Raw genomic sequence first — 15,701 nt, 5'->3', positions numbered from 1 at the left:
CAGGCAACATCCTGTAAACCTCCTCTGCACCCTTTCTATAGTTTCCACGTCCTTCCTGTAGTGAGGCGACCAGAATTGAGCACAGTACTCCAAGTGGGGTCTGACCAGGGTCCTATATAGCTGTAACATTACCTCTCGGCTCTTAAACTCAATCCCACGGTTGATGAAGGCCAATGCACTGCATGCCTTCTTAATCACAGAGTCAACCTGTGTAGCAGCTTTGAGTGTCCTGTGGACTCGGACCCCAAGATCCCTCTGATCCTCCACACTGCCAAGAGTCTTACCATTAATGCTACAGGTATATTCTTCCATCATATTTGACCTACCAAAATGAACTACCTCACACTTACCTTGTGAACTTATGAACGATGGGGAAATCTTTATGACATGGTTTGTGTTGGTTTTGCCCATTCCATTATTAACATGAACGGTACCATAAATAGCACAATCTTCAACAGCTTTTCCTTGAAAATGATTAATGATTTCCCTGCTCAACAATTCACTTTTTAATCAATTATCTCAATGAGTACCTAGAATGGGAGAAACTGTGAGAGAGTGAATCCAATTTATGTTGACCAAACTGTTTAAAAGTTACAGAGAAATCATGGACAGCAAGTCAACCAAGGCTACAATTCCTTTGACAAGAACAAGTATTTTAGAGTGAGTTTCTTATGGCAAGTCTTCAAGGTTTCTGATTCCCTTATGTTCACCTCACCCAACACACGGCCCCCACTCAGTGGCATGATGATGAAAGGACCATAATATATTGAGCAGTCAAAGAAATCATCTATTTAAATATCTTACACTTGCCATTGTCAGGCCTGCAGAAGCAGGCACCTCCCAGTCTCCACCTAGCTAACTGCAGCCATCTGCCACTCACATCCAACTCATCACCTGCAGCCTATTTAAACCCATTTCTCATCCACAGTCTCAATCAGTTGCTCCTAGCTTTCAATTGCCTTGTCGCATGTGGTGTTGAGTATCTGTTCTCTCTCATTTTTGTTTTTTTGTAGTCTATTATTAAAGTTGTCACTGCTCTGCTTTGGATCAAGCCTCCTCTACATTTCCTGAAAGCCATACTTCAATCAGTGTTTATTAATTATTAATTTGGATTTTATTAATTTGGATTTCTTCCCACCACCCCAATTCTGGATGAAACTGAAGTTTATTTTTAAAAGCACAGTCAGAAAACACCATTGCAGTTCTACATGGGAAATAATTATCATGCATATTCCATCACCAGACATTAAACATGCACCTTGAGATGCAATGAGGACAGCTGTTCAATAAAAGCTGAATATAAGAAAGAACAGATGGACTATGATCAAGAGTGAGTCACTCAACCAGGTAAGAATGATTCAGTATTTATTAAGATCATGGCAACCTTTTACCCATTTGACTCAGAGAGCTGTACAGCACATAAACAGGCCCTTCAGCACACCATGTCTATGCCAACCATTTTGCCTGCTGCATTAGATCCATATCCTTCTCTACCTTGCCTATTCAAGTGACTAGCTAAAAATCTCTTAAACTTAAGTGATTTTATCCAATTCCAACAAATTCTTTGGCATCCAGTTCCAGATATCAACCACTATCTGTGTAAAAAAAAAACACCTTGCCCCTCAAATCATCTTTAAAACTCCTTGCTCTCACCTTAAAACCATGTCCTTTTGTTTTCTTGATACCAGAGCCGTGAGGAAAAAGCTCTGTTTATGCTTCTTTGCTTATTATGTCGCTTCCTTCACTTCAGGGAAAACAAGCCCAGACCTTCTGATCTCTCTCCATAACTAATGTCCTCTAATTTAGGCAACATCCTGGTGAACCTCCTCTGCACCATCTCCAATACAGCCACATTCTTCCTGCAGTGTGGGACCAGAACTGCACAAAATACCTTAAGCGCCTTCCAATTAGTGTTTTGTAAAATTGCACCATAACATCCAATGCAGGGCAAGTGGGGAATAAAATATCACCCACAGCCCAAAATAGAAACAAATCCAGGCACATCTGTACCCAGATTGAGCGGTGCTCTGGTCAGCACTAAGCCTCCATGTTAGGGGCGGATGAAACCAAAATCTGGCTGTAGGTCTAAAAAATTATACCCTTTCACTTTAGAAAATGAGAGATACCTAAAGAGTAGAGTAATACACCCACTGCCTGGGGATCTCCAAGGCATGTCTGGAGCTGGTGCTGGGTGTGACAGTAAGCAAACCGGTATTGGTGCTCTGCTGAATAGTTGAGCAGGCATCAGAAAACCTGAAAAAGATACAGCCAGCATTCAAGGTAGCCTCCCAACACCACAGGCTATGACTGCTGTAGGTGTTTCTCAGGGGAGCAGTCCACTTACAACTGAGACCATTTAAGCAGTTAGGAGAAGAAAGACGCGCATGAAATGGTCATTAGAAGTAAACACATTCATATTGCGTGTATATTATCGAGTACGGAACTTAAGACTGACATGACAACACACAGGGACAAACTTCATCAACGGTTTATAGCACAATATCCCTTCATACAAGCAAATGCACAACAAATAGCTGATCAATGGAGAGAGAGAATAAAAGAAATTAATCACTATAGACATGTTAAACTAAATAAAACATGACACAGCACAAGAGCTAGAAAGAAACCAACTTAAAGACCACAACAATGATGTGGTCATTGAAGAATATAATGAAGATGCCACGCCCAAAGCACTGATGAAAATAGAATTACTTCAACAACTGCTTCACAAGCTGATGGCAATAGCAACAACACAGATGTAGAACCTCCAGAGAATGTTGATGATGAAGCTGACCTTACGGACCAAATTATTCTAACATTTAACACCATACTAACAGAATACATCAGCCACTGACCCAACAAAAAGACCCTCTGTACCAAAACAAATCAAAATTTACAGAAATTGTGAATACTCTCAACTACATTATGTTACCACTATATTTAGGTAAACTTGAAATGTTTGAAGAACTACACACAATAACATACTGTGCAGCATTAACAGCAGTGCAGTGCAATGGCTCCAAAATATAGGGACTCATTAATAGAAACCCAAAACTGAGTAATGAAACGAAAACACCAAAATGGCAGAAGAGATTAAAAATCAAAACTGAAACCTCAAGAGCAGAAATAGCCTGTATAAAGGAGTATAAAATGGATAGACCTCTTTCCAGTTCAATAAAATTAATTTTCTAGCCATTAATGTTAAAAAAAAAGCAATCATCCGACAGGCCGAAGGGGATAAGCAACCATCTTCCATCATTGGTAACCCACAAATTGCAGTAACAGGGTGTGGTTGTAAATTAATACGCAAAACAGTAGAAATAATATCAAAGATATTTTTCCAATATTTATGCAAGAAAGGACAAGACCAAAACATGTGAGTCAAGGAAGAAACTTCAGAATGGCATCGATCACAAATTGGGCTTATATGTGAATAGAAACGAGCTAACTTGTCTTTAGACATATGTGTCCTACGCACCACCTTAAATTGTATCAATGTATGTTTAGCACATACAGAGGACATGTTAACTGATAGAAAGTTTTTTTCCCATTTTTCTATAGGTAAATAAAGTTGTTCTCTTTCCCATTCAATCTTAATTTTATCAGATATACCTGAATTTATTTTATATCCAACTTTCATTTGTAGTAGGAGGTCAATCCCCCTACTACATTTCAATGGTTTTCTCAAACGATATCTTGTTTAAATTTAGAGAAAATTAGATGTGGCACCTCTGACCCTTCAACTAAATTTGAAGAAACTTGGAGACCATTTATTCAACATTTCCATATGATGTAGTTTGACCTTTTCAAATCCTTTTTTTTAAACTTAAGATACAATGGATAGAGGAGTGGAGTTAACAACATTAATGATTCTATCCAATGTAATATGGTAACCTGTCTTTTTTTTCTATACCTTTGTTTTCAGGTTTTTTTAGTTTAGGTTAATATCGCTTAGTTTAATTAATATGTTTTTTTTTCTTTTCTAATTTGGGTTTCTTTTAGATTTTTTCTCATTTATCCCTTTACCATGTTTAATTACATTTAGAGTTTGGGAAACTTTATACATCTGTATTATTACCAATGCTATATTTGCAATGTCAATTATTAATATTGTAATCCCAATCTCTGTTCATTAATATTGTTGTTATGTTTATAATTTTGAAAATTAATAAAAAGATTGGAAAAGAAAGGAGTATAAAATGGATAACCCAAGCAAGAAAGTTAACAGAAAAGCTAAGGAAAGGTCCATACAAGATATGATCAACTTAGCAAAAGTATTGCAGAATTTATAGATACACTAAAACAAAAGCTTAGTGCATACAAAGCCAGACTAAATAGATACATGAAATGCACCTTTTTCTAAAGAAATAAACATGAACTTTGGACTAGATACAGTGCCTTGATAAAGTATTCAGCACCCAATCCTTTATTCACATAAAGGAGTATTACAACCAAAGGTTGTGATCCATTTAACAGAATTTTTAAAATTTGTGAATCACATGCTCCTATTTTTCCGAAGTAGAGCCTAAGTACTCAGGGAAACTTGTAAAGCATAGAAACAGAAATGTCAGCCAATCAAAAGTATTCACCTCCTTTGCTCCATACTTAGTTGAACCACCTCTTGCAACTATTGCAGCCAGTAGTTTTTTGGGTAAGTCTCGATTAGCTTCACACAATGTGACGGAACAAGATTTACCCATTCCTCCTTTCAGAGATGTTCAATTGGGTTAAGGAATAGGACTCTGACTGGGACACTCAAGAACATCTTTGGCAAGACCTCAAGATTGCTGTCCACTGCCACTCCGCAATTAACCTGGCACAGCTTGAGCAATTTTACCTGTTTTTAACACTCCATTATGAAAGAAGGAGCATGTGATTCACAAATAAAAGTTCTCAGTTAAATTGATCAAAATCCCTGGTTGTAATACTTATTTGTGTGAACACGGGTTGGGCTGAATACTTTTTCACTGCACTGCAAGTACAGAAGATTAAACATAAAGGAAGATGCAATAGAGCTAGCAGAATATAAAACAGAGCAGCAGGATGCAACTAATGGCTGAAAATGAAACATACATATCTGGGATTAAAAAATTAGCAAAGAAAATAGTGCGATAAAGGGAAAACCTTTACAGAATTTACTTCAAGGCTTAAGAAAATCTGCCAAACAGAGGTCAAGAGTAAAAATATAACAAAGGCAAAAAACACTTCTGCTATACCCATATTATTTTGGCATAATATCCTGTCCGAAGCCAGTATGAACCGAAATGACAAACTTTAGAAAGCACTATGTACACTTGAATGCTCTTAGGTTAACACTACCTAGGACAGAAGGAGGAAGAGGAAGAACAGATCAAAAAAATTACACAACAGTTAGGTAAAACTTCTAAGGATACATTTTCACCAACAAAAACAGAATTCATTCAGCACTCCACAAGAGCATATGCAATTCTTTTGAGAGTACTCACCACTAAACTCAAACGAAAGCATGACCCAGAAAAGGAAGAAATTATCACTACAGAAGAAAAAAACTTAACCAATGGAAGCCCATGACCGTCCATGGAAGCCATCCCCACGTCTAACCAGCCAAGGATATGTCAAACACCTGGATAAGAGTTGAAGACCAGAAACAAAGGGCTTCCATGGGGCATACAAGACTAGGTGGTTAACAAAAAAACAATTACCAAAAATACATAGTAAAAGACAAACACATTCAAGATGATAACTGCAGAAAATGCCAAGAGAAACTAGAAACAATCCAACATATTACAGGATCCTGCAGCAGATTAATTCAATCCGATTACTTACACAGGCCAAAATCTTGCTTTAAAATACAAACTCAAAAAAGACACCATACCTTACTATAAATACAAGCATGATCCAGTTTTAGAGTCAGAATCCTACAAATTATATTACGATTATTCTAGATAGAACAATCCGTAATAACTGTCCAGATATAACATTACAGGATAAACAAACAACAACAATGAACTTAGTAGATATAGCCATCCCAAACACACAAAATATACAGAAATCAATAAGTGAAAAATACCAAAAATATGCTGAAATAAAAGTGGAAATAGAAAGACTGTGGAACATGAACAGGGTACCCATTGTCCCAATAGTAATATCTACAATGGTATCATCCCAAAGTCTGGCATTAACAATTAGGTCTATACTGCAATATTCATGTAAATCTCCAGAAAGCCACTAAACACCACTAGAATAGTCAGGAAGTTCCTAGCATTTGAGGAATGAGTGTGTTTGGCTATGCCTGTACCTCAGGTTTTACTGGTTTGAGCTGAGTAAAAAAAAACTAAAAATAATAATAAATGAGTAATACATATCAAGAACATGAGATAAAGAGTCCATGAAAGTGAGAATTAGAGGTGGAATTTGTCTTGAAATTCTCAATAACTTGAAGGGCTCTAGATTAATCAAAGCACAATTTTAATAAAAATGTCAAAATCTATTGAATGGTTCCTTAGAACAATAAAATGGACTTGAGTGCTGCCAAAGGGTTTTGGCCCAAAATGTCGACCGTACTCTTTTCCTAGGTGCTGCCTGCCCTGCTGAGTTCCTCCAGGGGAGGGAGGGGAAGAGTGAGAGGGAGAGGGGGAGGGAGAGGGACTGACTCAGATTTCCAGCATCTACAGATTTTCTCATTTGTTCTTGACTAAATGACCTCAGTATGACCTGGCACCTTATTGCCTACCAGCACTGCACTTTCTCTATAGCTGTTACACCTTATTATGCATTCTGATATTGGTTTACCTTGTACTCTCCCAATGTACCATGTAATGAATTGATCTCTATGAACAGTATGTGAGATAGTTTTATTTTTAATATAAATTGGATTTGCTTTCCTATTGTCATATGTATCCAAGTACAGTGAAAAACCTATTTCCTTCCCTCTTTCTTTCATACTCAAAAGGGGGGGGGAACTAATCACTAACTTCAAAAATAACAAGTACAGCGATATTTTTGAATGAAAATCTCCACTTCACCCAAGTATACAGACTTGGTCTAATTTCCCCATCAATAAGATCTCAAAGCCCTCTGCTACTTTCTGGATCCCCATCAAGAAGGCCTCAAAGTCCTCCGCTACCTTCTGGACAATAGACCTCACCAGTTCCCCACCCCCTACCCTCCTCCGGTTGGCAGAACTGGTTCTCACACTTAATAACTTCTCTTTTGGCTCTTCCCACTTTCTTCAGACCAAGGGTGTCGCTATGGGAACTCGTATGGGCCCCAGCTATGCCTGCCTCTTCGTTGGTTATGTGTAACAGTCTGCGCTCCAAACCTATACTGGTACTGCTCCCCAACTTTTTCTTCGCTACATTGACGACTACATTGGTGCTGTTTCCTGCACCCATGCTGAGCTCGTCAATTTAATCGTCTTTGCTTCTAACTTCCACCCAGCCCTCAATTTCACTTGGTCTATCTTGGACACTTCTCCTCGCTTTTTCCATCTCTCGGTCTCCATCTCTGGAGACAGACTGTCCACTGACATCTCCTATAAGCCCACTGACTCTCATAACTACCTCGACTATACCTCTTCCCAACCCGCCACATGCAAAAATGCTATTCCCTATTCCCAGTTCCTCCATCTCCGCCATATCTGCTCCCAGGATGAGGCTTTCTGTTCCAGGACATCTCAAATGTCCTCTTTCTTTAAGGATCGTGGTTTCCCTTCTGCCATCATCAATAATGCCCTCACCCGCATCTCCTCCATTTCCCGCACTTCGGCCCTCACCCCATCCTCCCGTCCCCACAACAGGGACAGAGTTCCCCTTGTCCTTACCTACCACCCCACCAGCCTCCGGATCCAGCACATTATCCTCCGCAACTTCTGCCACCTTCAACAGGACCCCACCACTAAGCACATCTTTCCCTCTCTACCCCTTCCGCTTTCAGCAGGGATCGTTCCGTCTGCGACTCCCTGGTCCACACGTCCCTCCCCACAGATCTCCCACCCAGCACTTATCCCTGTAAGCATAAGTGCTACACCTGTCCCTACACCTCCTCTCTTGCCACCATTCAGGGCCCCAAACAGTCCTTCCAGGTGAGGCAACACTTCACTTGTGAGTCTGTTGGGGTCATCTATTGCATCCAGTGCTCCCGGTGCGGCCTCCTCTATATCAGTGAAACCCAACGCAGACGGGGGGACTGCTTCATCGAGCACCTCCGCTCCATCCGCCACAACAGACAGGATCTCCCGGTTGCCATCCACTTCAACTCTGCTTCACACTCCCATTCCGATATGTCCATAAATGGCCTCCTCTACTGCCATGATGAGGCCAAACTCAGGTTGGAGGAGCAACACCTCATATACCATCTGGGTAGTCTCCAGCCCTTTGGCATGAACACTGAATTCTCCAACTTCCGGTAATTCCCTCCCCCTCCCTTCCCCTATCCCTATGTCACTCTGCCCCCTCCCCTATCACCTCCCTCAAGGTTCTGCCTCCTTCTACCTCCTATTATGCTTTTCCCTATTCCTTCTTCACCTTTCCTGCCTATCCCCTCCCTGCTTCCCCTCCCCCACCACTTTATCTTTCCCCTTACTGGTTTTTCACCTGGCACCTACCAGTCTTCTCCTTCCCACCCTCCCCCCACCTTCTTTATAGGGCCTCTGCTCTCTGCCCCCTCCCTCTTCAGTCCTGATGAAGGGTCTCGGCCCAAAACGTTGACTGATTGTCTCCACGGATGCTGCCCGACCTGCTGAGCTCCTCCAGCGTGGTGTGAGTGCTGTCTAATTCACAACCTGTCCTCATCCATCAGAATGAAGAGTCCTGCTCCTGCTGACAGATCTCCCAGTGACGCATGTGGCTATTTGCCATTGGCTGCTTTGTCAAATCGGAGCTGATTATCATATTGAATTCACAAAGGACGAGAGAAGCGATTGGTCAGAACAAAAAGGGTGACATTGATGTCACGACGCCGGCCGGTCTGATTTGTTGCCAGGAGATAGGGCGTTTCTCCCGGCGTGTGCAGCAGATCCAGTCTGCTCTGCGGTCGGGGCCGTACAGTCGCTCAGTGGAAATCGGAGCATGAAAGCAACTGCACGCCCCGGAAGCAAGAAAGGAGGCTCTTTGCATTTGGCTCGGTTCCCGCTGTTCAAGTCATTTTAGGACAGGTTCCATCTTGATTTGCAAAAAAATCTGCCAAGTAACGCCTTCATAAATTCGCTGAGGAATCGAACTGATCGCAGTGCAAAGAGGAGCTCAGCAAGGAGGAAGTTGTGAAGCTAAGAGTTTTAAAGATTCCGTACAGAAAAGCGAAAGCAACCGGACTTGAAGGAAAATGATGCAGATTATGGATACGTACAATCAGAAGCACTCCTTGTTCAACGCCATGAACAAATTTATAGCTGCGGTCAATAATATGGACCAGACAGTGATGGTGCCGAGTCTTTTGCGGGATGTTCCTCTTGAAGACGAAAGCAAGACCGAAGTTAATGGCGTCTCAAGTACTGGAGCTTCTAACTATTATTCTGATCAGCGGGATATGTACAACTACTACGTCTTGCTGAAATCCATCAAGAACGATATTGAATGGGGTGTGGTGCAGCTGGACGACAGGAAAAAGGATAAAGCCCCCACCATAGACATTAGAGTGGACGAGGTGGAAGGCGAAGAAGACTTGCAGAAACAGTTCCATTATCATCTAAATGGATTATATACTGTCTTGTCAAAACTGACCAGAAAGGCTAACGTCCTAACTAATCGCTACAAACAAGAAATCGGATTCGGTAGCTGGGGACATTAAGCACAGAGCTTACAAGGACTAACCTACTGAATGAAGTTAAGCCAAGCCTAACTGAAGTTGCAAGGTTGTTTTCTGCTCTGTTCTAGAAACCGATAGAGGCAACGATTAACATCATTTAATATGCCCCTCTTTTTCTGTCTTATTTCCCGTCTTATTTGCTGGGAGAAGGGAAGGCTTTTGTTGGACGTGCTTAATAAATTTTTCATTCATGAAATGGAAAATGTGGTTGTGAGCGGCTGTGCCGGCGGAGATTACCATTTTACTTTGCACTACTTTGTAATATATGTGTAATGTATAAAATTGTAACGTCTTGTATACTGTTCACTCGTTTTACAAACGCACAAGATTAGCGCGTATCTTTCTACAATCTCCACGTGGTACATAAAGTTCCTAACAAAATGAGGCTGTTGGAAAAAGCCAATGACTTAAAAGCTATATAGTTCGGTGGGTGATTTACTGTATGGAACCAACTGAAAAAGAATGTTTCCTGTATCACGACGCATTTTTCGTCTTTAAACCCTAATTTTGTACAAAGTGATATGCTAAACCAATGTTTAAAAATAAAAAATAACTAGTTTAAAAAAAGACTAGCAGTAATTTTGAAATCCTTGGCCGCCGGGTGCGACATATCTTTCGACAGCCGGGGTCGAAGCTAACATCTTCGTGTCTGAAACCCTTTTGAGCTTTGGCTTAATACGGGTTAGGGCGAGTCTTGTACTTATCGCTTTCACGGAGCCGCCCATTATTAACCGGCCACGGGCAGGCCGGCTGCAGCATGATGTGTCGCCCGAATGACTTCACCAATGGGTGGGTTGGTTTAGAATGTGCAGGCAAGCATTTGCCAGTTCTACCGCATTCCTTTCCATATTTAAATAAAACACCTTTTACAACTGTGTGAAATCCTTACGCGGACATATCCGGAGTCCGCTTCCGTTTCAAACGAGAGTATGTTCTCTTCCGTCTGCATGGCCTGTGTCGATGTGCGCCAGCAGAGCAGACATTTTACCATTATCATCCATCACTCCAAAATCGTGTCGAATTACAATGGGCTAGATGTGGTCTTGTTAAAATTAAAGTTCACAAGGATGCTCATATATGGTCAGATGGCGTTAAGGGAAAAGTAATACGCCCATAAGGTCTGCGTGAATCAGGGAAAAAAATTACGGGGAAGAATGGCAAGGCAAACAAATGAGGGAATGAGAAATCTAATTAAAATACTGTACATGATATATAAGTTATATAAGTACCGTCTGCATCTTAAACATGTTTGATATAAAATAAGTGAACTCTATGGCATTCACTCCTCATGGCGGAGGATATTCTTCAACATTGATGTTCCCATTGCGCTGGGGATGAATTTTGGGAACTGTAGTAAGACATTTGGCTGGAAATAAAGCTGCGATTTTTCACGCTTAATTTTACTTAAATGTTTTATATCTTTTTCAATTTGAGGAACATATTTTAGGTTTTACTTTAACCTGGTAAATATTAAGATTATATGATTTTTCAGATTGCATACTAATCACGTAAAGACATCAAATATCTCCTCATTCCAAACACTTCCCTCTTCTTCAGCTGTTCGATCTCCAACCACGCAGCTTCCTCCCCAGCGCTAGCCTCTACTGTTTTTAATTTTTATGAAATGTTACTTCCAGAGACTAGGGTTTTGATCAGGTTCTTTTCCCCAATATGTTCTGTTATGTAAACAATTAGCATTATTGACTGCAAAACTTATATCATTAAGACAAGTTGTTATTTCAATGTGAGTGCAATGCATTCTGAAAAGGCTGGGCCATCCAGTATAGGCTCGCTCTAAATGCTGCACACAAAATTGCTGAAAACTTTTTTTTTGGCATTAATTAATGACCTCCTTTGGTTTACAATATTTTCTGTTCACATTTCAGTTTTTAGCTATTTCATTAATTTGAAAATAACTTTGGCTCCATTGATTTTTTTAAAATGATGAGCTTTTGTAGTGTGTCCTGGCTAGTTTTGTATGCTGCAGCTAGTTATTGAAAGTTAATTTACACTTTTAGGGCTATAGTTCCATTTCTATGTGAACTTCTTTTGACTTTATTTCAGAAAAGTGTTCCACTGTAATTTAAATTCTAATTTAGAAAGCAAATACCGGGCGTGGACTTGGCTGAGTTGATGATATTTGAGTAGTGTGCAGGAGCCCTGCAACTTAATGTTTTAGTTCAATAAATATGCATCATCATAATGATATTAAACTACGAAATATACATGTAAAAGATACAGTAAAAAAAAACTAGAAGTTATTTTTGTGGAATCCCAGCCACTTACCCTTCTCAAACAGCACCACAAACAAACATTAATAAAGTTTGTGCCATTTTGGTCATACAAAATTGGCTACGTGATTTTGTTTTAAACTTCCAGGGCATGGACAGTAATGGGGAGGCTGGCATTTATTACTGAACCTTGGATGGTCCAAAAAGATGTCAACTTCTGGGACCATGGATAGTGGTTTTTATGTCATGGAGTGCCTTACTAGAATCTTTGAAGGGCGTATTAAGAGTTAGACTAGAGATTTGCAGTCCCTTGGCAGTTTTACAACAGTAGCATATTTTTTGATTGTTTAAAAAAAACTGAATTAAATCGGTCACATCGAAAAGTAAAATTTTAAACTTGCACTCTCCACATTACTAGTCTATTAGCATAACTACTATACTCCTATATCTTCATCTGCATACTAATAAGGACACTAAGAGTGTTTTGGTAGCTGGCCAATTTTCTTTTTATTAGAGTCCTTAAAGAATCTCTTTTTGAAAATGACCAATGCTGGGTAAACATACTGTATACATTTTAAAGCTGATGTTGAATTATTTTTCATATGGTCATTGACTTACAAGGATTAGATGCTGTGCATGATTTCATTGACTGGTTTAATTATTTGTCTACTTGTAAATCAGAGATTTTCCTGGAAAATACACTTACAAACTACACTTGCATATTACCACTCTTGATTTCTCCACTGTCTCAGTGTTGTCAGAACTGCTGATTGATACCCAGTCCAGAGTTTTAAAAAAGCTCACACCATTCACCAGTGGGAAGAACAAAGCTATTGTCTTCAACCCAGCAACCAAATTTCCATTTAGACCCACTGATGCCACGTCTTGGACTGAACCAGAGCATTTTATTCCTTGGTATCCTGAGGCCGAAATAACCCCATATCAGATCCATTCTTAAATACTTGCTAGTCTCCTTAGACGAGGCTCTTAAAGTGGTTGACACAAAGTGCCATGGCACGGCACAGCACCTTCAAAGAATTTGGAAACAAAAACAATAACTGACTACTTCCTGTGACTTCTGGATTCAACATCCCAGGAGGATTTTTAATTTTAGGCTGGCAATGCAGTGTTATACTGAATGATGTATATCAGAGAAGCTTTATAGCTTGAATAATATCTGATTCCGGCAAGGATTAAGGACAGGTTGGTACTACATATTGAAGAACATCCTTCTTTCAGCCATTCCACCATAATCAGAAATTGATTATGCTGGTATTAGCTAAAAGATAATGTTGCTTCAAATATATCTAAGGTATAAAAAATAAATTTCAAACTACTAGCAGCATGCACAATGCTGGAGAACTCGGCAGGCCGGGCGGCATCCATGGAAAAAAGATGTCTCGGGCAGTTTTGGAAACGTTGACTGTTTACTCTTTTCCATAGATGCTACCTGGCCTGCTGAGTTCCTCCAGCATTTTGTGTGTGTTCCTCGGATTTCTGGCATCTGCAGATTTTATCATTTGTGATTTTCAAACTACTAGGTTTTTTTTGTAGTTAGAATGGTTGTAGGGTTGAGGAATTTTTGGAATAATGTTTAGATTTTGTTTGACTCAGCCTACATGAGAACATAAATAGAAACAGGAATCAGCCATTCAGTCCCTCATGTCTGTTCTGGTATTCAATAAGATCACGGTTAATCTTTTACTTCAATGTCAATTTGGTGGTGGAGATGATTGAAATGATAAAATAAGATTACTGGCTCCTTATCTGAAGGCTCCCTACACTCAAAACAATGTAGTTGAGCTGATGGCACAAATATAAATAAATAGTTTTGCCCTGATGGCCAATAAGGAAATGTTGCAAGGTGATCAAGACTGAAAACTGAATACTTAGGAGTATTTGACTTGTTGGAAGGAAAGTGAGGCAAGTAAGTCTGTTGGTAAAAGATGAGATTACTGCAACAGTAATATTGGCTCATAAACTCAGGATGTAAAATCCAGATTATGGAAGAAAAAGTAAGGATAAGAATTCATCTGCAAATTAAATTTGCTGAATTAAATTAAATGAGGCAGCTTACAGAGAAGAAGTCATCACCCTGACACAGTGGTGTTAAGAAAACAACCTCTCTCTCAATGTCGCAAAAAAAAAGAGCAGGTTGTGGACTACAGGGGAAATGGAGACAGGCTAACTCCTATTGACACCAATGGATCTGGGGTTGAGAGGGTGAACAGCTTTAAGTTCCTCAGCATACACATCATCAAGGATCCCACGTGGTCTGTACATACTGGCTGGGTGGTGAAAAAGGCACAACAGTGCCTCTTTCACCTCAGAAGGTTGAAGAAGTTTGGCATAGGCCCCCCTAATCCTAAGAACTTTGTACAAGGGCACGATTGAGAGCATCCTGACTGGTTACATCACTGCCTGGTATGGGAACTGTACCTCCCTTAATCGCAGGACTCCGCAGAGAGTGGTGTGGACCGCCCAGCACATCTGTAGATGTGAACTTCCCACTGTACAGAACATTTACAAAGACAGGTGTCTAAAAAGGGCCCGAAGGATCATAGGGAACCCAAGTCACCTCAACCACAAACTGTTCCAGCTGCTACCATCTGGGAAACGGTACCACAGCATAAAAGCCAGGACCAATAGGCTCTGGGACAGCGCTTCTTCCACCAGGCCAACAGACTGATTAATTCATGCTGATACAATTTTATTTCTATGTTATATTGACTGTCTTGTTGTACATACTGTTTATTATAAATTACTATAAATTGCACTTGCATACTTAGATGGAGATGTAACAAAGATTTTTACTTCTCATGTATATGAAGGATGCAAGAAATATGGTCAATTCAATTCAGTTCAATTCATTGGTGTGAACAGTATAAAGGTCATTAACTCTAGCTATACTCTGGGACAGAGTGCATTTCAAGAAATAAAGGAAGCTTACGAAAACAGATACTGTAATATCCATCAATGGTTTTAATCATCATATAGATTGGACAAGTAGGCAAAGGTGGTCTTAATGACAATTTCTTAATCATGTGTTTAGGATTATTTCTTAGTACACTGTTCTGAGAAACCAACCAGGAAGCAGAGAATTTTAGATCTGGTATTATATGATGAGCAAGGATTAATAAATGAGCTCATATAAGGAAGTTCCAAGGCAAGAGCGATAGCATAGTCCAAATTTCAAATTTAGACTGAAGATGAGAAACATAAGTCTGAACCTGATGTATTGGGCTTAAATAAATCTGATTACAATAATAGTGAAGTATAAACAGGGTGAAGGTTAAATGAGAGTAAACCAGTGAATAATATCAAGTATTTTTATAGGTTTATAAAAGGAAGGAAATACCTAAAGTAATCTTTGGTACTTTAATGAGAGTGTGGAATAATGAAATGGCAGAGATTCTAAATAATTATTTCGGACTGGCCTTCAAAGTAGAAAACACTCAAAATATTAAAATAATAGATATTCAAGGGACTATTGGGAGGCAGGATCTCTAACCAACCTCCAACACAATAGTAAAAGTACAGGCAAGTTAATGAGATTGGTGGCCAACAATTGTAGTGTATGTGATTCCCCACATCATAGGGGACTCCCAAGGAAATGGCTGCAGAGGTAATCTCCCCAAATCATCTAGATTGGGAAAACTGTAAATGTAATGTCACTGGTCAAGAGAG

The 15,701-nt window shown here is 39.8% G+C and overlaps 1 protein-coding gene across 1 annotated transcript; it reads left to right on the top strand.

The window, feature by feature from the left end:
• Positions 1-8,994: 8,994 nt before the first annotated feature.
• Positions 8,995-10,358, top strand: LOC134347534 (mid1-interacting protein 1-B-like). Its single transcript, XM_063049874.1, has one exon. It carries the CDS (start codon positions 9,301-9,303, stop codon positions 9,763-9,765), a length of 465 nt encoding a protein of 154 aa, XP_062905944.1. The 5' UTR covers positions 8,995-9,300; the 3' UTR covers positions 9,766-10,358.
• Positions 10,359-15,701: the final 5,343 nt, after the last annotated feature.

Source organism: Mobula hypostoma, chromosome 6, assembly GCF_963921235.1.
Source record: "Mobula hypostoma chromosome 6, sMobHyp1.1, whole genome shotgun sequence".
Taxonomy (NCBI): Eukaryota; Metazoa; Chordata; class Chondrichthyes; order Myliobatiformes; family Myliobatidae; genus Mobula; species Mobula hypostoma.
This window is presented reverse-complemented; position numbering and strand designations above follow the sequence as displayed.